General features: G+C 57.6%; 4 protein-coding genes across 10 annotated transcripts in view; 2 read left to right on the forward strand and 2 right to left on the reverse strand.

Annotated features, from left to right (window-relative positions):
* Nucleotides 1-2,363, forward strand: part of POLR3GL (RNA polymerase III subunit GL) — a 2,520-nt gene extending 157 nt beyond the window's left edge. For 2 of the 3 annotated variants that reach the window (XM_042023958.1, XM_042024035.1), the window contains exons 2-8: nucleotides 560-697; nucleotides 785-914; nucleotides 1,270-1,338; nucleotides 1,426-1,482; nucleotides 1,563-1,630; nucleotides 1,713-1,826; nucleotides 1,910-2,363. In XM_042023958.1, coding sequence (XP_041879892.1) covers nucleotides 578-697; nucleotides 785-914; nucleotides 1,270-1,338; nucleotides 1,426-1,482; nucleotides 1,563-1,630; nucleotides 1,713-1,826; nucleotides 1,910-1,996 — 645 coding nt within the window. In that variant the 5' untranslated portion in view covers nucleotides 560-577 and the 3' untranslated portion in view covers nucleotides 1,997-2,363. Of the gene's footprint in view, nucleotides 1-497; nucleotides 698-784; nucleotides 915-1,269; nucleotides 1,339-1,425; nucleotides 1,483-1,562; nucleotides 1,631-1,712; nucleotides 1,827-1,909 lie in introns of those variants that run through there. The other variant, XM_042023868.1, reaches the window with a different exon arrangement.
* Nucleotides 2,364-4,166: 1,803 nt separating this feature from the next.
* Nucleotides 4,167-7,432, reverse strand: LOC121662733 (thioredoxin interacting protein). The gene is given in 9 exon segments (XM_042024298.1): nucleotides 4,167-4,737; nucleotides 4,825-4,845; nucleotides 4,847-4,974; nucleotides 5,082-5,238; nucleotides 5,336-5,592; nucleotides 5,683-5,785; nucleotides 6,068-6,215; nucleotides 6,306-6,378; nucleotides 7,003-7,432. Coding segments are annotated over 9 exon segments (1,173 nt in total). The 5' UTR covers nucleotides 7,253-7,432; the 3' UTR covers nucleotides 4,167-4,701.
* A 6,194-nt stretch (nucleotides 7,433-13,626) lies between these two features.
* HJV (hemojuvelin BMP co-receptor) lies at nucleotides 13,627-17,344 on the reverse strand. Of its 5 annotated transcripts, none has more exons than XM_042025118.1 (4): nucleotides 16,167-17,344; nucleotides 15,622-15,783; nucleotides 14,950-15,452; nucleotides 13,627-14,558 (listed from the first exon to the last, which is right to left on the reverse strand). In XM_042025118.1, the coding sequence occupies exons 1-4, from the start codon at nucleotides 16,231-16,233 to the stop codon at nucleotides 13,932-13,934; spliced, it is 1,359 nt and encodes a 452-aa protein (XP_041881052.1). In that variant the 5' UTR covers nucleotides 16,234-17,344; the 3' UTR covers nucleotides 13,627-13,931. The 5 variants fall into 5 exon arrangements, with proteins under 5 accessions (XP_041881052.1, XP_041880963.1, XP_041881212.1 ...); XM_042025029.1 differs by having other exon boundaries at nucleotides 15,622-15,795; XM_042025278.1 differs by having other exon boundaries at nucleotides 14,950-15,626; nucleotides 15,749-15,783; nucleotides 16,167-16,204.
* A 1,985-nt stretch (nucleotides 17,345-19,329) lies between these two features.
* The window catches only part of BOLA1 (bolA family member 1), a 1,324-nt gene continuing 678 nt past the window's right edge, over nucleotides 19,330-19,975 (forward strand). Inside the window, 1 exon segment of the mRNA XM_042025594.1 lies at nucleotides 19,330-19,496. Within this exon segment, the coding sequence (XP_041881528.1) occupies nucleotides 19,345-19,496 (152 nt within the window). The 5' untranslated portion in view covers nucleotides 19,330-19,344.

A 19,975-nucleotide genomic window follows, 5' to 3' on the forward strand; every position in this document is an offset into this window, starting at 1 on the left:
GGGGTCACCGGGAGCGGGGGTGCGAGCGGCACCGGGAGCGGGGGTGCGAGGGGTCATTGGGACCGGGAGGGCCACAGAGAGGACCCAGGGCTGGGGATGGGGACGGGGACCGAGACTGGGGGGGGGGGGATCGGGACCGGGTGGTGCACAAAGACCGAACACCGGGACAGGGACGGGGAGTACGGGAACGGGAACCAGGGGGACACACCGGCTGGGATGAGGACCGGGACCGGTTCTCGGGAGGGGAAAGAACCGGCACCGGGGAGCACCGGGACCGAGAACGGGGTGGAACCGGGACTGTGGGGGAACGCCGGGACCGGGAGCCGGGACGGGGGATTATCAGGCCCGGGGGGAGCACCGGGACCGGGATCAAGTGAGTGAGAGAGGCACCGTGACTGGACGGAGGGAGGAACGGGGTTGGGGAGCAGGACCGCGGGTAGGAGGGAAGGGACGGGGACGGGACTTGGGGGGCCAACGGGAGGGGGAAACTGTGGGGTATCACCGGGACCGGGTAGAGGAGAGCTGGATGGAGGTGTCACCGTGCCCTCCTTGTCCCCAGCGGCCCCCGGGGCTCAGCATGGCGGGCCGGGGCCGCGGCCGGGGCCGGGGGCAGATGACATTCAACGTGGAGGCCGTGGGGATCGGGAAGGGGGACGCGCTGCCCCCGCCCACGCTGCAGCCCTCGCCCCTCTTCCCGGTGAGTCCTGCGAGGATCTGGGGGTCCGGAGGCCCCCCCGAGGGCTGAGCACAGACATGCTCATCACATCCGTGCCCCCCGACCCAGGCCCTGGAGCGCCACGCCGCGCCCCTGCCCGGGGGCGAGGAGGGCGAGTACATGCTGGCCCTGAAGCAGGAGCTGCGCAGGGCGATGAGGGGGCTCCCCTACTTCGTCAAACCGGGAGCACCTCGCAGAGGTACCGGAGGGGGGGGGAGTGTGTGTGTGGATCCCGACCCTCCTGTATGCCCCTGTGAGGAGGAGGGGCGGGAATGGGTTTAAAAGTTATTTTCCTATCCCAATCCCCATTGTCCCCTCCATCCTGCTGCTCTATGGCCTTTCCAGCACTCTCAGCCCCCTCATCCCCCACCCCACCACTTTGGGACCCCTCCCAGCCCGCCAATTTTGTTTCTCCCTCCCCCATTTTATTCCCCCCAGCTGCACCACCTTGTGCCATCAACCATCCCCATGTGGGTCCCACAGGTGTTCCTGGGGTGGGTGTCTCCTAAGTCCCCCCAGAGTGTCCCCCCATAGTCCCCCCGCTGCCCCTGCAGACATTGAGCGCTACTCAGACAAGTACCAGCTCTCCAGCCCCGTGGACAGCGCCATCGACTGGAACCCAGGTGTGGAGACATGAGAGGGGACCTGAGGGTGACATGGGGACTTGGGGTTGACTGAGGGGCTGACCGACCTCCCATTTTGCCCCCCAGACTGGAGGCGGCTCCCACGGGAACTGAAGATCCGGGTGCGGCGGCTACGGAAAGGCAGTGAGTGACCCCTTCCTGCCCCAACCCCATGTGTCCCCTCTTTTCCCCCGGGCGCTGACAGTCCCCTGTGCCCCCCCCAGGGACCACTCCTCTCGTCCCTAAGCAACACGTGGCGCTCGACAAGGAAGAGACTATTAAAAAGCTGGAGGTAGCGAGGTGAAGGTGGGGGTGTCCCTACTGGCTGCATTTTGGGGTGTCTCCCCCTGGTAACACTCCCCTGACCCACTCAGACCCTGGAGAAGAAGGAGGAGGAGGTGACATCAGAGGAGGAAGAGGAGAAGGAGGAGGAAGAAGAGGGGAAGGAGGAGGAGGAGGAGGAGTACGATGAGGAGGAGCACGAAGAGGTGGAAATCGGGGAACCCTGGAGAGGTTGGTGGGGTGGGGACATCCCCAGGTGCCACCGTGTTCCCCCTGTGTCCCCCCACAGGAGACCGACTACGTCCTGTCCTACTTTGACAATGGGGAGAGCTTTGGCCCTGACAGTGATGATAATGGCGACGAGGCAGTGTACTGACCCCGAGAAGACCACAACAGTGGGGACCCCCTCACCCCACCACCTGGAAGCAGAGACTCTCTTACTTCTCGGGGGCATTGGGGTTCCCTGTCACCCCACCTTGGGGCATCAGGGTCCGCTGGCCTCCTCCGTATCACCACCAGGTGGCGCCGGTGGTCCAGGCCCGGCGGGTGGGGTGGGACCCTCCAATTTTGGGACCTCCTGAGAGGAGCGGAGGGAGGGGAATCGCGCTTTTTGGGGTGATGGGCAGTCCCCAAAAGTGCCCTGGCCTCCCTCCGACCACCCCCACCCCCCGTTTTACAGCAGCTTTTTGACTTTTGTGCTTTTTCTTAAACAAATTTTGCGTGGATTAAAGTGGATTTTGGTATTTCTGGCTCAGCTCTGGGTGCTTTTTCGTGTGGGGGGGTTGGATAAGGGTGTTACCAGGTGGGAAAAGAGGGACTATAAGGGGTGAAAGGGTTTTTTTGGGGGGAAAGATTGTTTTTTGAGGAGGAAAACGTGTTTCTTTGAAGAAGGAAAAGTGGTATTTTGGTAGAAAAGGTTTTATGGGGAGGGGAAGGTGGTTTTCAGGAGATAAAGGTTTTTTGGGGGAGAAAAGTTTATTTTTTTTAAAGGGTTTTTTTGGGTGGAAAGGTGGATTTTTTGGGAGTAAAGGTATGGTTTTGGGAAGGGAAAAGTATCTTTTTTTCGGTGAAGATGTATTTTTGGGAAGGGAAAGGTATAGTTTAGGTGGAAGGTGCATTTTTGAGGGAGGAAAGTTGGGTTTATTGTGGGGGAAGTTTTTTTTTGAGGGGGAAGGTGCATTTTTTGAATAACGTGGGTTTTAGGGGGAAAGATTTTGGGGGAGGGAAGGGGGCTTTTTTTCAGGGACGTGTTTTTGGAGTGAGGAAAGGTGAATTTGGGGGGGGGAAGGTTTTTGGGAGGAGAGGCTTTTTTGGTGCGGAGAGATGGCCCTTTTGCGGGGGGGGGCGGGGAAGTGTTTTGGGGAGGATAAAGGCGTTTGGGGGGGGAAGGTGTTTTGGGGAGGATAAAGGCGTTGGGGGGGGGGAAGGCGTTTTGGGGAAAGGGAATGTGCGTTTTTTGAGGAGGAAGGAGTGTTTTTTCTCGGAGGGGGGTGTGTTTGTGCCCCGGGCCAGGGGCGGGGGCTGCTCACATGAACCTCACATGATGGGCCCCTCTTCCCCCTCCCCCGCCCCGGCCCGAGTTCCTGTTTGAGGCCACAAACATTCCAGTAGTTGTTGACTTCCAGCTGCTCCCATGCCACCCCCCTTTTTGTCCCCGTTTCCCTCTTTGTCCCCTCTTTCCAGGTGTCTGTGGGAGCCCCCAAAACCAAGGAGGGTCAGGCTGAACTCCCAGATCTGTGCGGATCCTGCTCCACAGCTGCTCTGACACAAAGGCCGGGCAAAGGAATGGTGGGGGAAGTTTATGGCGTTAATTAGTTTAATTGGAGCTGTAAACTGGGGAGGGGGGGCAGGGTGAGTGCAGGGTGCAGCTCCCGCGGGTGGGAAGGGGGCATTTTCCAGAGGGGAAAATCAACTCTTTCAGGGGAGTGTTACTGTAGGGTCTCCAGCAGCGGACTGACAACTTCTCTGTAACTTTGGGGGAGGCCCTGGGCTGCCTGTGCCCTCCCCTTCCCGCAGCCCTCTCGGCCCAGCCCAGCCCTGGCGCGGAGTAGGATGACCCTTTGCCTCCTTGGCCGGCAGCCGGAATGGCTCCAGCTCCAAAGGAAAACTGAGGCACGGACGGGGATAAGGCTGGGGGGGCCAGCGGGGGAGGCACAGCAGGTTTGGGGGGGCTCCAAGTGGGAGAGAGGGGAAGAAGCAGAGCCAAGGTCACAGCCTTGTTTTTTGACGCCAGCACCTTTCACCCACATCCCAAAAATTAGCCAGGGGGGTGCGCTCCTGCAGCAGTGCCAAAAAAGGCAGGGACAGCAGGAATACTCCCCTGCCTGCCTCAGTTTCCCCACACTGCACCCTCCCCCCCGACCTGTTTTATCTCTCTGTAAAAACAGAAAATAGGAGAATAGGGTCAGTCCCCACCCCAAGGGGGTTCCTGCCATCCTCCCACTCCCCAGAAGGACACAAGATAAAGGCACCGTTTCACTCGTTTATTACAAATTTTGCCCCCCAGGGGCCATAAAAAGGTACAAAATTTGCATTTTTGTGCTTCTTCCCCCCCCCAAACACCCCATACTATGTACAAAACTGAAGAGTACAAAAGGCATCGGTCGCGGTAACGGGTTTGTGTCGCGACAGGACGGATTCATGATGTCACAGCGTCCCCCTCCCTCGGCAGGAGCGGAGGGCAGCCAGAGCAGCACCCAGAGTTACAGAATTAGGATGGAATTAGTTAAAACCACAGTTTCCTGCCTGTCATCACATGTCGTGACAGGGCAAAGACAGGCACTGTGTCCCCACTGCCTCGACAGCCAAGCATTTCCAGCTCTCTTCCAGCTGGATCCGCCTCGTCCCCGCCCCAGTCCGTGAGGATTCTCTGCTGGCTCAGAGTGCCGGGGTTTTCCACAAGATTCTGGTGCCCGGGATGGCCCTGGAACAGTGGTTCCTCGAGAATGCAGCAGCTCCTCGGAAATGTGGCAGTTCCTCAGGAGCACTTCCCCTGCAGGTGTATGGGGCCAGACGTGCTGCAGGCGCGTGGCACACGGAGCCGAGTCCAGAAAAGCGGGAGCGACCCACCAGGTGTGGTGCTCACTGGACGTTGTTGTTGGCAACACAGGGATCCACCTGGGCGACGGAGCAGGAAGCAGGTGAGGGATCCAGGCAGGTGATCCCAGATCCACCCGGCCCATCCCGTGCTGGTGCCGTGCTCACCTCCGTGTAGGTGGGGGGGGGGCATGAACTTGAACTCGGGCGCATACATGAAGATGGGGCTGTCAAATCCATCGAGATCATCCAGGAGTGGGGTGGTGGGGCTTTCCAGCCGGTGATCCTCAGGAACAATGTCCAGGTAGCACGGAGGGGCTGTGGGGACGCAGGGAGAGATCAGTGAGCTCACCTATGTGCGGCCCCCAAGCCACTGACGGGGTCCCCACACAGTGATCCCACCCTGTGGATCCCACTCCACTCACCCTCTGGAGCGTCCGGGAGGTTCAGGTCCACCCAGCTCATCTCAGAACTCGTCTGACTGGCCATGCTGGAGCTGCGGCTCCCGATGCCCGAGCGACTCCCAATGACCAGCGGCAGCTCCAGGATGATTTTCTTGGAGCCTGGGACGCTGACGTAGATCTGCAGGAGAGCCAGGATTTAGGGGTGTTGGGATGGGCTGAAGATACCCATGATAAGGAGGAAGATTAGGAGGAGAATGAGGGGATTCCCCACTCACCTGCAGGAAATACTCCACACGCAGGATGTTGCAGCCCAGGATAGAGGGTTTGAGCTTCCGCACGCGGATGGTTTTGCCACGCCAGGATTCAGAGGTGCCAGAGATTATGTGATTGCCACGAACACAGGAGAGTTTCTGGGAGAAGACCTTGGTCTGTCCATTGGCCAGGTATGTGTGCTTGGCCACGATGGCCGCCTTGGGCACCACGATGCGTGAGCAGGTGTTCTCAAAGTCTGCATTGATACAGATCTCGTCGCCTGCCAAGGAAAGGACCCAGATGTTAGGGATGTCAGGAGTTTCCTTACTGGTTCTCCCACTCCCAGTTCCCTGTTCCCAGCAATCCTCACCTTCACAGAAGCCCTTCCTGTCAATCTGGGCACTGACAGACACACGTCCATCTGGGATGAACATACACGACACTTTTTTCTCCTTCTTGGCTGCAACTGGAGACTGCCGAGAGAGGGAACGGTCACATGCTGGCCCCATCCTGTCCTTCCCACCCTCCTCCCTTCCTTCCTCCCTTCCTTCCCTTTTTGCAACCAACCCTCAAATTCCCCTAGGCTACAGAACCCAGCCCAGCCAGTGTCAATTTCTGGAATTATCCAGAAGTCCTTAATCCCACCCTTAATCCCGCTCAGCCCAGATCTGATTAAAGACGCTTGGATGCCACAGGGTTGGGCTGACCCTCCCCAAGGGCTTTCCTCCCAAGCCTTTGGACCCCTCAGGGCTCACCAGCAATTCCGGAGTGTTCACATCCACAGGATCCATCACCTCAAAGCGTTTTTTGACCTGCTGTGTGGGGCAGGCCGGACGCTCCAGAGACGCCTTCACCCAGTAATCCACAGAGCCGTACTTCCCCTTGAACGTGGTGCCCAGTGGCCTACAGACATGCAGAGGGTCACTCCAGAGCCAAAACACGGATTTTCCAATTTAATTCCATCCCCAGAGGCAGGTGTTGCCTCATACTCACCCCTGGGGCAGCTCGAAGCCAAATTTGTACTCATACTTGTTCCCAGGCCTGAGGATGACGGACCCGTCCTCATCTGCAGGAGGGAAAGGGGAGAGAAACATCAGATGGAGCTCCAGGGCAATCCTCGGTTCTGAGGGCGTTGGGTAACACCTGTCCCTGCCCCAGGAACCCCATGTCCTCTCCGTGCTGCTCCACCTCACCAACACCCCAAGCCTCCAGGGCAGAACACAGTGTCCCACTGGCTCCACCCCGCCTCCAGCTCCTTCTTATCTCCCTGCTCCAGCCCCAAGGTGTGATCCTGTGACCCTCCCTGACTGTGCCACCAATGTTACCAACTCCTCTGGTGTCAAAACACACCACAGGAACTCCCCAGGCTCTGATTTTGTCCTTTAGCTCACAAACTTCGACTTGACTTGGCCAAAGCTTCCAATATTCCTAAGTTTTGCTGGATTTGGTCATTCTTCCAGACTCCCGACTTCCATCAACTCTGTGTTGGTGATGAAGGGGCTCCACTGGGACCCACTACAGCACCCATGTGGCCAATCCCAGGGGTGCCTCTATCTCTTTGTCCCCTCCCAAGCCCTCTGCCCCCATCCAGCCCCACCCCATGTGGCCAAGCCCTGGGTCAGGGCTGGGTTGGGGTTATGAACCGGTGTTTAAGGCAACCGTTGCCCCCCCTCCAGCCCCATGCCCTCACCCGTGGGCTGCTCCTCAAGCGCCAGCACGTCCTCGAAACGCAGGTACTCCATCTCCTGCCGGCACTGGGCTGGGCCCTTGGCCCAGGTCACCCTGGCCACGCCGCATGCCAACACCTTGACGGCGCTGACACGGGTCACCTCGGCCACCTCCACCAGCACACGCCCAGCCACCTTGTCCCCGCTGCAGTAGATCTTGTCGGGCTCGCTGAAGGCCACCATGAAGCTCTTCACCTTCTTGAACATCACCATAGCTGGGGCAGCACGGGGACGCACAAAACAACGGCAGCGGGGCTTTATCCCCGTGGAGCAACAAAAGCCGCCCGAATCAGGCGAGTTCGGAGCAAAAGGGCGACTGAACGCTTTGTTTTGAGACGCTGAGGGATCCCCACACGCTCTCCTGCCCTGGGCCCTCAGCCGTCTGCGAGCTCCCCTACCGCCGCTGCCTTTTATAGGCTCGGGAACCCCTCCCACCCCCGCCCGCGCCTGTTGCTGCCGGGGGCGCCACGCCGAGGGCGCGTGGCCAGGCGTGCTGCTCGCGTGATCAGCGCGCCCATTGGCTGCCACTGCCTTGTTTACAGCAGCGCCGACCAATCAGAGAAGCGGCTGCGGAGCGTGGACAGCGTGTGAAGGAAAGCCGCGCGTGTTCAATGGGGCGGGCAAGGAGGGAGGCGGAGTGACAGCGCGGAGGGCCAATGGGAAGCGAGAACGGGCGGCTGCCGTGGCCAATGGCGAGCGCGGAATAGGATGTCATGTTCCCCGGCTCAGGGTGGGCGGGGGCGCTGGTCCCAGTTTGGGACGGGCCGTGTTGTACTGGGCGAACTGGGAGCGGCCAGGCTGAGCCGTAAGGGGGGGGGCGTGGGGGTTTCACCCCCTTCCTCAGACTCCTTCTCCCCACCCAGGGCAGCCGGGGGGCGTCTCCACTGCCCACCCTCCGGGGTACCTTCAACCCTCCCCTGTTATTTCGGGTAAATAAGGGCGGATTTGGGGTATGGGATCGAACGTGACTGATCGAACTCCTCTGGGGAGGATTTTCCTCTCTCTGCTGCTTTCCACAGCCCCCTTCCCCAGGAATCTCTTCAACTGGTTCTGAGGGGTTTCCTCGGCCCCCTCAGTGGTATTCTCACCCCACACACACTTCCCCCCATTATCTGGGGTAAATAAGGGTGAGTTTGGGGGTTTAGGATCAAAGCCTGACCTCGGGGGGTTCCTCCCTCCTTCTGGTGTGTTTGTGGGAGTGTTTCCACCATCTCTGCTGCTTCCCACTCTGTTTTGGGGACACTTCCCACTCCTTCTTCCCCAAAATATCCCTCCCAAACATTGATCCAAGGTGCAGCAAACACCTACGTCCATTCCAGAAACCGTGGCCCTGAGGGATTCAAGGAGTGGGACAGCATTTCGCCTCTCCCCCAACCCCTCCAGGAGACTTTACTCCCTGGATCAGCATTACTCCAGGACAGGCACTGGCTCTTTCCTCCTCTTTTCCCAGTCCTTAGTGCTTTCCCAGCTCAGGAAAATGCTGGGAGCAGAGGAAACAGGAGAACAATGTTCATGGAGCCACCCAGCAGTGGAGCAATGGAAATGGGGGGCTCCCCACCCCAAAGAGGAACAGGGAGGTTGTTTTTGTTGGGAGCTGTCCTTCAGAGGTTGTTTGTCCGAGTGTTCCTGGCACTTTTCCTGCCCTTCCATTGCCTCCTTCCCCCGGAGTTAATTCACACCTGATCGTATAAACCGATAAAGCGCCGGATAAACCATGGGGCATAAACTGTTCTCCTGCCAAACCACAGGACAGAATTCCTCCTTGAGAGGGAATTATTCTGTGGTTTGGTGTGGAATGGAGGAATTGCACCTTTATTCCTCTGGTCCCCATTGTTTCCCACTAGGAAAAAGGTGATGAGTTAATGGGGAATTAGGGATTTGCTCTAATTCGGTGAAAGGTGGGGGAGCTTTTTCCAGCCTTTCCTGACATGGGATATTCGACCCCTTCAATTTGTGCTGGCCTTCCCGTCAGAGCCATGTTTAGGCTCTCCCTCTCCAGTTCCCACTGGTGTGTGCCTTTCCAAGGAAACCATCCCCAGCCTAGGGCTGCTTAGACACATTCCAGTAAAGCCAAAGGGCCTTGGAGCCCCATGCCAAGGAACTTGTCAAGGATATGATCCAAGGCATGTTCCACATCCCGAATCCTCTCTAAATTCCTCTAGACTTGTCAATCAGTGCTGCCCTTTCCCCTCCTGACCTCCATCTGATGGCAATCCACACACACACCCCCCCCACATCCCCCCACTCTCTGCTGCTGGAATTCCCTCGGAGGTCGGACTTGCTCCAGGAAATGTTCTCACACCAGCAGCACCCCTGGATGGATCTAGCGGGTCGGGAACACTGCAGGATTTTCACTTGTAAAAAGCAGTTTCCCAATGTCAAATCTCCTTCAAAAACAAGAAAATCAGGAAAGAAATCACCAGGAGTTCTGGGCAAGGACAACCTCCTGCTCTCACTAAACTGTTATTTAAGGCATTCACCCCCCATCTGAGCTGCTTTCCCGTGGGATCGTGGTGCTCAGAGGATCCCCCACCCTCATTTTCACTGCTGGATGGAATGGGGAGAGTGTCTGGATGGACAGGGAGAGTGGCTGGGTCCATTGCTTTTCCCAGAACTCCTGGCCAGGGGCGAAGGATGGCCAGGACAGCATGACTAACAGTCTCGGAATAACCCACTTCCAAAGCCATAGAGAAAATGGGCCCTGAGGTGACTCACTGAACTCCGGGTGGGTCCCGGGGAAGGAAGTGGGCATGGCACAGACTTGTTTTCGCCAGCACAGCTCCTGGTGCTGATAAGATCCGTGTTTTTCTGCTCCAGGTTATCGGGATTGGTTGCCAGGAGAAGCCACGCTGCTCCTGTGACAGCCTGGCCTTTGTCCTTTCTATCGGACGAGCAATATCCAGCTGGGATCACTGGGAAGCTGGAGGGTGCTGGCAGCCCCGCAGCTTCTGTGGGCTGTTTGCTCCATGTTTCTCACCTTATATGGTCCCTTCCAGCATATTCCAGGCTGGGAGGGGGGAGAGAGGGCCAGACAATGGCTGGAGCATGGGGACAGAGTGTTCCGGGTGTGCGATTGGGAGCTGGGGCGGAAAAGGCATTTCCTCTGGTTGTTTGTGTACAGGGAACATTGGGAATAGAGCCCAGCTGGAAAACAAGGGGCTATGGGACTGGGGCGGCTCCTGGAAAGCAACTGCTTGTCCCAAGCCCGGGATTTTCAAGAGTGGAGGCTCCAGAACAGGGCCAGGTCAGTTCCTAAATCCCAGCAGTGGTTTGGGGGTGGAAGGCAAGGTCTCCAGTGCCTGGCTGGAGGCAGAGAATGCTCAGCTATGCAGGATTTTCCCCCTGAAGTCCCACTTTTCTAGCTCTCACTGGGGACTGGGATGTGGAAGCTCCCCCCTGCCTGGCGGTTCTTTGTCCATGTGGGATTTCTTCCCCTGTTTTCTGCCCAGGAGGGGCAGGGAGGTGTTTGGAGCAGGGAGGGGGAGATAAGGCTCCAGAAGAGCTCAGCCATCCATAAACAAGGAGGAATTCAGATCTTGGGTCTGGAAAGCCTCGTGTTAGTCATCTGCTCTGGCAGGAAGAGGCTCTGGAGCTCTGACTGTGCTGGAGCCCTTCCCATGGGCTGGGTTCTGCGGACATCTAGAGGCTTTTCCTGGAATGGCAGATGAGAGTTATCCATCCATCCATCCATCCATCCATCCATCCATCCATCCATCCATCCATCCACGTCTCTCTGGAGACTTCTGTTCCCCAGGCTGGATTTCTCACTCACAGCCTTGGAGCAGTCTTGGCTGCTGAAAAGGAGGAAAATTTATTTATTTATTTGCTGTTGTGAACTTTCCTGGCTGTGAACACCTCCAGGGATGGTGTCCCAGGTGTGTTCTGAGCGTCTGCATCTCAGATGGACCCTGTGACACAGAGTCTTGTCTCCTGGAGAAGGGGACTTTGGCCAACGCTCCCTGGGCAAGGTGACCTGGGCCACCCGAAGCAGCTCATGGTGAGGCTGCAGCTCTGGCTCTGGTCAGGGCAGGTATGGGGGTGTCACAGCAGGTCACAGGGCCACTACCTCCCTCTGTCGCAGGGCCACCACCTCCCTCCATCACAGGGCCACCACCTCCCTCCATCACAGGGCCACCATCTCCCTCTCTCACAGGGACACCACCTCCTCTGGACACCCTGCAGAGGCTCAAACCTGAGCCGTAGCCAGGCAGGGGTCCGGCTAAGTGGGGGGAATGTGCCAAGTTTGGGCTGATCTTGGCCCATTCCCAAATTAATCCACACTGCTCCTCCTCAGCGTGAGGGAGACATGAGGCCTCTCAGAGTCACGCTGAGGCAGAGAACAGTTCTTTTCCCCTGCCCCAAATAAAGGAGCAGAACATCGGCGCCAATCCAAGTTGTTGATGTCAACAAGCGTGTTTCCATTGACGTCAGTGGACTTTGGATCGACCCCTTCCCTCCCTGGCTGATGTCACCTGCTAAAAACCACCTCAGCCACTCCATCCAGCTCCAACGGGAGCCCACTTTGGGTGGTTCAGCATCCAATGCCCAGCCTGGGTGGCTGGAGGTGGAGGGGTGTCAGGGTCATCTCCCAAGGGACCGGACCGGAGGAAGAGACCTCGAGGGAAGGTTTAGGTCAGATATTTGGGAAATTGTGTTCATGGGAAGGGAGGTCAGGCACTGGAACAGAGCAATGGTGGAGGTACCATCCTGGATGTGTTCAAAAACAAATGGATGGGGTACCTGAGGACATGGGTCACTGGTGTGCTACGGGAAAGTTAATGATTAATAATCTCAGAGGTTTCTCCAACCTTAATGATTCCATAATTCATCAGCAACAGCTTCCACATGTTGTAATCCAGTTGTCAGAGGTGTCCATGTTGGGCAGCTCCTGGTGTAACTCTGGGTCAGGTGGAGCTGCCGAGCCTCAAATCTGGAACCAGAGCTCTCCAAATCAGGGGTAGGTCTCCAGAATTCCTGGATATGTTCCATTTGGGAGCTGCGCTCTAAATTTCAGAGGTGACTCCTGAGAAAGGGTTGGCAAGGAAAGCACCAGGCCCAGTCCTGGTGGTGCAGGTGATGGGCTGTTCAGGAGGAGGGAAATTCCATTTCCATTGGGAACCCTCCTTTTCCCCTGGAATTCTTGTTGATTGGCTCCACTGGTCAAGAACTAAAGGACAATTAGGTTCTGCATCATCAAATCAGTTCCATTTCTACCAGGAACTCCAGCACTACCAGCCTTGCTCTTGAGGATTTTACCCCAACAGAGGATTTTAGCTCCATGGAGAACTTTCTCCCCACGGAGGATTTTATCCCCCCACAGAGGATTTTATTCCTCCCCAGATGATTTTCTTCCCACAGGGACATGTGGAGCACATCAGGAAGCAACCTGCTTTCCTTTCCTCACTCCTGCTTTATTTCATCCACCCAAAGTTCCACAGTCGAAGGAGCAGGGGAGGAAGGAGTTATTATTATCCGCATGTGCCACTGCCACCCAAAGACATGGAGAGACAGATGACAGGAAATGGGGACTCAAAAATAGACCCCTTTAATGTCAAACCCATCGGGGATTACTGGGAGCAGGGTAAAAGACATGGAGCAGATCTCCCGCTCGTCACTGTGTGCTCTGAGCACCCATCCAAGGGGGAATTTACCCTGATACCCATGAAATGTTTTCCTATGTATTCTTTGTGCTCTTGGCACAAAAGAATAAAAGACAAAGAAAACCCCATGGATGTATTGAAATGTGAATTGTAGAACCTCCCTTGATGGAGGGGTTGCAACCATGCCTGGAGGGGCTGCAATTCCCTTTACCCCATCTCCACAAGCCCTTCCTGCAATTCTGTGGGACAGGGATGGCCAAGTTTTTAATACTTTATGAAAAATAAAAGAAAGTCTTCCCTATGGAAAACATTTCTCCTGTAGAACTCCATCTGGTTTACTGAAATCCTCTGAAATATGTGAAATTTGCCCTCCCCTCTGCAGTTCTGCACCTTCCACGGGGCAATACCCTGCCCATCTGTGTGCCCAGCTGGCTCTTTGCCATCAGGAATTCTGTTTTCCAAGCAAAAGCTCCAGATTGGGTTGGATTTGAGCAGTGACAGAGAATCTGGGCCCAAGGGAGAGAATTCCCGAGGGGTGTTTTGTCCTCCCTGAAACCTGACACTGGTCCCAAGTCCAGACCCGGCTAAATTGAGTCCACAACAGGTGCCAAGAAAACAAGGAAAAATAGCAACAGTGGCCTGGGATATAGGAGGCCTGAAGCTCCACAGCTCCCACTGCTGGAGATCCACTTGTTATTTATCCTGGAAGAGCAGCATAGGGACAAAACCAGCCGATTTCCATTTCTACTCAGAAGTCTCCCTCCTGGTCACAATGCTCCCCAGACTGATTTGTGGCCTTGCTCTGCTTTGGGAGCAGCTGAGTGAAGGGTCCCAAATCCATAAAAAAAACATTTTTTTCACTGCTAAAAATTGGGCTTTGGGCTTTCAGTCCATTATTTCTGGATGTGTAAGGTTCCTGAGTGGAATTTTGCTGGATTAGGGGAGAAAGGTGGGAAGTGAGTTATGGAAAGGCTCTGAGGGACAGAGGGGGTTTCTAACCCAGGGGGTTTATTTTTCTTTGATGCACTGCAATGTCACATCCTTAGGGAAAAAGGAACACATCAGAATTGAACAGAAAGATTTGGATCTGCCTTCAGGAGAGGAGCTGGGAAGAGCTGCACCATCCATGTGAGACCAGTGGGCACAAACCAGGGTTCATCTCTCCCCTCTCCTGGGTCTCCAATTCCTTGTGGCTGTGGAGATGCCTCCTCCAAGGTGAGGCATCTCTCCTGGCTGCAGCAACAGATTTGGAGCCAGCAGCTCTCACAGGTTCCCCACAGAGCCAGCAGGGGTTAAAAGTGCAACAAAACAGCCCAAAGTCCACACGGGAGGAGGAAGAGGAGGAGGAGAAACGACGGAGAGATGAGTGGGCAGCCTCCCCCAGCCTGGAAGATGTGGAGCTTCTCAGCATCAGGCAGGAAGAGCCGGGCATCCTCCAGCGCCCCATGTGCTGCCATGGTGAAGTTGGTGTCCCCTGAGGTCACCACATCGAAGACACACGACTGGAAGTAGACATCCTCCACGGGCAGCATCTCCCGGCAGAGCGCTCGCGCTGTCTCCGCAGGGACACGGCCGCGCCCGCGGGGGCTGCGGGACATGCGCTGGCTGTGGGGGCAACCACCCACGCACAGCTGCAGGTCCTGCTCCTCCGTGAAGGCCCGGGCCACCTCCTCGGCAGCACGGATGGAGAAGGAGAGTTGGCGGCCGGCCTGGCGCACAGCGATGGTGGTGCCGATGTAGTCGGCACGGATCTCCACGTGCCGGCCAGGGCTGCGCTCCCAGATCACGAGGCTGCTTCCACCCGGACGCATGCCCCCGTTCACGGAGCCATCCTGGAAGGCCGCCGGGACGTTGTCCAGCTCGGCCTGGTAGACCTTCTGGTCAATGCATTCCTTCATGTTCTTGAATATGATGGTGAGCTGTGGGGAGCAGGGCAGGAGGGGGATGTCCCCATCCCAGGTGTTCAGGGTATGCAGGTCCCACCCCACCTATCCATCTCCAAACCATCCCTGCCACAGTCCTTTTGGGATAACAACAATCCTTCCTTTTTTCCTTCATTTTCTAGCACCATTTAAGCAATGGAAAACTCAGGTGGAGCCAAACCCAGCAAGATTCCTCCAGGTACCCCATGGACCACACGGTCACCTGACAGCAACAGGAGTGTTTGAAGGTCCCCTCAACAACCTTCCCCACTGTTGTCCCTCCTTCTTCATCCCCCCTGGGTTTCGTTGAAGTAGTTCCAAGGATTTTGGGAAGTGTAGGAGGTGCCCTGACTCTGGATTTGCTGCCCAGCCTGTGCACCAATGTTACCTTGCTGGTGACTGTTGCGTTGGACCCCTTGGCCACTGGTGAACTGGTGGCTTGCACGAACAGGTAGTCGTTGTCCAGGAGTGGCCAGGAGCCCTCCACCCGGCATGTGTGGAAGTCATCGTGGAAGGTGCGGATGTGGGGGTCCCCAAAGGCAGCGCAGTGCTGGAAACCGGGGGGGCGGCCATGCTTGTAGAGGAAACTCCGCTCGTAATCACAGATGTCGAGCGACTCGAAGCCCTGGGGGTTGGGGGCTGGGGGCCGGGGCCGTGGCAGGGCCGTGGGCCCTTCCTTGGAGCAGTTGTTCTGGATCATGAGGTCCTCAATGCCGTGCACAGCGGAGTGGAAGGCCAGGTCCCCGCGGCAGGTGCGGGCGGTGCGCCGGGTGCACAGGGAGTAGGAGCGGAGTGCGGTGCAGAACGCAGCACCACGGCCGGGGCCATGCAGGTGCAGCGTCGCCGCCACGTACTCCGAGTTGCAGCGTAGGATCTTGCACTGGGAAGAGACTGGGGGAGACAGGATGGCTCCCTGGGAGAGGGGATGGGGTGGGGAAGGGCAGCCTCTCCTCCTCCCACCACCTCCCACCATGCAGCCTGCTCCAGATTCCCATGGAGATTTGGAAGCACTTTTCTCCTGGTATATACAGGGAACAGCTCTGCCCATGCGGATCCTTACCATGCCTGCAGAGAAGAAGGAGCAGGAAAGCTTGGAGGAAGAGGCCGGAGTTTTCCAACTGCCCTGGGCTCCTACTGCGGGCAGGTCTCCCCATTCCCATCCATGCAGAGCTTGGGGGGTCTCTCACCCGCCAGCAGCTCCCAGCTTCATTCGGCAGCTCCCCTGGAACCAGAGCTGGGATTGGAGAGAGACCGGCAGACGGGACTAAGAGGGGCCCTGCAGCCGCCAGCAGGTCCAACCCAGCACTTCCAAGGCCACCACTTGTCCCCAAGTGGCACATCCACACGGCTTTGAACACTCCCAGGGATGTGACTCCACCACTGCCCTGGGCAGCCTGTGCCAGGGCCTGACCACCCTTTTCATGAGGAAATTTTCCCTGATATCCAACCTAAACCTCCCCTGGTGCTGCTTGAGCTGTTTCCTCATGGTGTTGTTGAGCCCTCCGCTCCTCCCTCACTTTGGGGACACCACATGTGGGATCAGAGCCCGAAGCATCCCTGGCTGTCCTTGGACCCTCATTCCTGCTTTCCCACTGCCCCACTCACCTGTATCAGCCTCCTCAGGAAACGATCTGGCTCCCAGCACTGGGAGCTCCTTCCCTGTGGGACACATGGGTGTCCTTGTCACAAGCTCTGCCCCAAATGACAGCCAGAGAGACCCATGGGATGACCCAGGAAAATTCCAGCCTCCCTGGGCTCCTCCATGGCCTCACAGCTGGATAAAATCCGGGGTTCTGGAAGCCTGTCCAGGGGCCAGGGAATGGAGCCCCCCGTGGCTCTTCGTCCCTGGCCACCTTTGCTCCGTCCTTTCCCCTGCAGGGCAGAGGCGGGGGTTGAAATCGATCCTCCTAAATTTAGCCAGGCTCTGATCCAGCCGGGAACAACAGCCGGAGTGTGGAGAAGGTAGGGTACTGGAGCTCCAGGAGGAGGTGGGAGCCCCTAAACCCTGGGGACTGTGGGGTCACGTCACCCATGGGAGCTTCCCTGGAGCTCCATGGGTTTTCCTCCTTGGAAACCCTCTGCCTGCACCCCTGGGAGTGAGTCCCTGTGGAAAAGCACCGTGCTTTTCCCTGTGGGATATATCCAATAGGGAATGGGGTATTTTACAGCATTTTCTCTCACAGCTTCCCCTCCTGGGGCACAGCCAAGTCCGGAACACAAACATGGCACGGGCCAAAGCTGGCCAATGTCCCCAGGGATCGATGACCAGTGTCCCCAGGGATTGGTGGCCAGTGTCCCCAGGGATCGATGACCTCCAGACCATGCTGGCTGCATTGCTGAAATCCCACCTGCACAGGTGCAGGAAGTAGCTGCACCAGCCCCTGTTCCCTGCAGGGAGGAGGAATGGTCAGGAATGTCCACACCAGGATTTTCCAGGTCTATTCCAGAGGCCATGGAGGAGGACAGGGATGGGAAGTTGGTCCCTCAGCATTCCAGCACCCACAAATCCCTTTGGGAACACATTCAGGAAAGCCTTCTGCCTCCTAAACCAAGTTCCTGCTGTTTCCCACTCCTGGGTCTGCCCTGCAGGGAGCAAAGCCTTGTGCCCGCCTGAGCCCAGGAGAGCTACAGCACTGGGATTGGGGCAGGAAGAGAAGTATTTGGGGAAAGCAGCATTTGCCAGAGAGCTGGAAGAGTGGATCCCACTGCTTTCCAGGATGGGCCATGTGCACAATCAGTCCCAAAGGATGCACTCTTCCCTCCACACCATGCTTGGCATAAATGCCATCCCTCCATCCCCACACCTCTGCCAAGGATCCCAGCACTCCACTTACCCCGATAAATGTCACGGGATGGGCACCAAATCCCCCTAGACCCTCCAGAGGAAAATCCTGGTCCCTAGCCTGGGTCTAGCTCCGGATGGGAATGAGGAGGGAATCCTGGCTGTTGCCACCCGGGCTTGGAGTAGAGGGAGAAAAAACAGCTGAAGATTCTGACAGCCGGATCTGTCACTGGGAGCGGGAGCCGAGTGGGCTCCGACAGCACTTTAAAAATAGCCGGTAGGATTTTTGATCCCAAAAGGCAAATTCCAGTGGGGAGGGGAAGGGAGAAGGCAAGGGAGAGCCAAGACTTCCCAACCGCATGCACAGCCAGGGGGTGAGGTGGGCATGGAGTCCTGGATGGACCACTCAGAGCTGCCCGTCCTGAGGTTTCTCCAGGGTCTGGGAGGAACAAGCAGGTTGGGAGTGCAAAGTGCTGCTGGAAATCCAAGGAGGCTCCCATTCCAGCAGCTCCTGGCAGCGTGCACCCCAGCAGGTGAACACTCTCCTCCTGGCTCTGTGAGCAGAGAGATGGGAAAACCCATGGAGATGAGAGTGGTGTCCAGTGACACTTCTCCTCTGGGATTCTCATTCCAGGGCTTTCCCTCCCCCTCCCTTGGAGAGCTTGGGAAGTCCTGGAGAGGGACTGATTTTGGGAGAACCGGGTCTCTTATTCCCACACCTGGAAAGAGAAAACCTTGAGAGGGCTGGGGAAGGAACCGCCTGGCTCAAAGGTGCAACCGAAATCCCACAGGATCCCACCGCTCTGAGCCGCTCCCAGGATACTGGCACGGGGATAAATCCCATTCCCAAACACCTGCTCCGGGACCAGGCAGCTGGGGGCTAAAAAAATCCGGGAGCAGGTGGAGACGGACACTCCTGAGCTCTGTGGGGAGACCCCGAGAGGTCTCCAATGGTGCCAGGCTGGGTGGTGGATCCCACGGGATACTCGGGCCACCAGCAGCCCCCTCCCCCGCCTCTTTGGGTTAACGGGGACAGCGGGGACGCAACACCACGAGGTGGCAACGGCACGTCAGGAGTGGCAACAGGGCTGAGGCGAGGCTGGCAGGACTCCCCTGCCCGGACCTCCCCCATTCCTGCCTGTCCCCCGCTTCCCCTGTACAGAAAAAAAAAAAAAAAAAGACAAAAAAATTCTAAACCAAACCTTCTTTTAGTTTTTAGGAAAACTAATAAGGGTGAACCTGGAAAAATAAGGATGATCTGGGAAGAATCAGGTTGAAACTAGGAAAAGAATAAGGGCGAACCTGGAAAAAATCAGGAGGAACATGTAAAACGAGAGTGAGTCTGGAAAATATGAGGGCGATGCTGGAAAAATCTGGGCGAATATGGAAAAATAAGGGTGAATATGGAAGAATTAGGGCGAATATGGAAAAATCAGGATAAAACTAGGAAAGTCATGATGAACCTGGAAAAACTGGGGCACTATCTGGTGAGAACCCCGACCTCCAGTTCCTCTTTGGCAATCGCATCCCTCCAGTCCCCGAGAGTGACGTCTTCCTGCCCTTACTGTATAGAAGTTTTATGCATTTCCTGTAATCTGCCTCTCTGCCTTTTGCTGAAGGTTAACTTGGGATTTTAAATAGATGGAATGATTCCAACTGGATTGAAATCCAAGGCGTCCAGGCGCATTCCCACGCGGAGGCACTCGCGGAGCCGGCAGTGATGGCAGCGGGTGCGGTGGGGCAGCGCCGCGGAGCAGTCGCGAGCCCTCGGCACGTGAATTCTCTGTCCGCGAGTGGGAGTGGGTGCTGCACCCGCCTGTCCGTGGGTCCCGCTCGCCACCGCCCTCCCAATTCCCCCTCCACGTCCTCCCGTGTCCCGCCATTGTCCCCGCTTGTCTCTCCCGCGCACGCGTGGCTCCGCCCCCGCGGGCTCTGACTCCGCCCACACACGCCATATAAGGATAAAGAGGGCGTGGTGTTTTTTGTGAGGGGGCGTGGCTTATGTGCGTAGGGGCGGGGCCTATCCGGCCGCGGGTGTCGCGGCGGGGATTGGGCGGGGGGGGTCATGTGACGCAGCTCCGCCGGTGTCACGTGACGGCGGCGGGGAGACCGCCCCCCCCACTCCCCCCCGGGCGCCGTGACCGGAGTGGGCGGTGAGAACCGGGGAGAGAAATCGGGGGAGTACGGCAGGATGTGGTGGTCCCGGGGGATGTCCTGTGGGAGGGAGGATCGGGGGGTACCCGGCGTGGGTTCCACGGTGTAGGGGGGCTTTGGGTGCGCCCCCGGGTTGGCGGGGGGACTGAGGGGGGTCGGGCCCTTCTCTCCTCATCTCCCCGGGACACCCCCCCCCGCGCCTCCCTCCGCCAGTCCCGGGGCAGGAGCCGGTCCCGCAGGACTCCCTCAGACTCGCCGCCCCCGGCACCCCCTTGTCCTTCCTTCCACCGTCCCCAGTAACGGGGGCTGACCCGGCAGAGCCCGTCCCCCCCCCGTCATCCCTGCGTGCTGCTCCACGTCCCCCCCTCCTGCCATCGCCATTTTCGAGGTGGGCTCCTTCAGAGACCCTCAGACTCAATCCCGGTCCCCCCCCACTGCCACCTCCTCGAGCCTCCTCTCCCTTTCGGCCCCCCCCCCG

Source organism: Corvus kubaryi, unplaced genomic scaffold (genome assembly GCF_017639235.1).
Source record: "Corvus kubaryi isolate FWS band 111438036 unplaced genomic scaffold, C.kubaryi_AGA036_p1.0 119, whole genome shotgun sequence".
In the NCBI taxonomy this organism is placed as follows: Eukaryota; Metazoa; Chordata; class Aves; order Passeriformes; family Corvidae; genus Corvus; species Corvus kubaryi.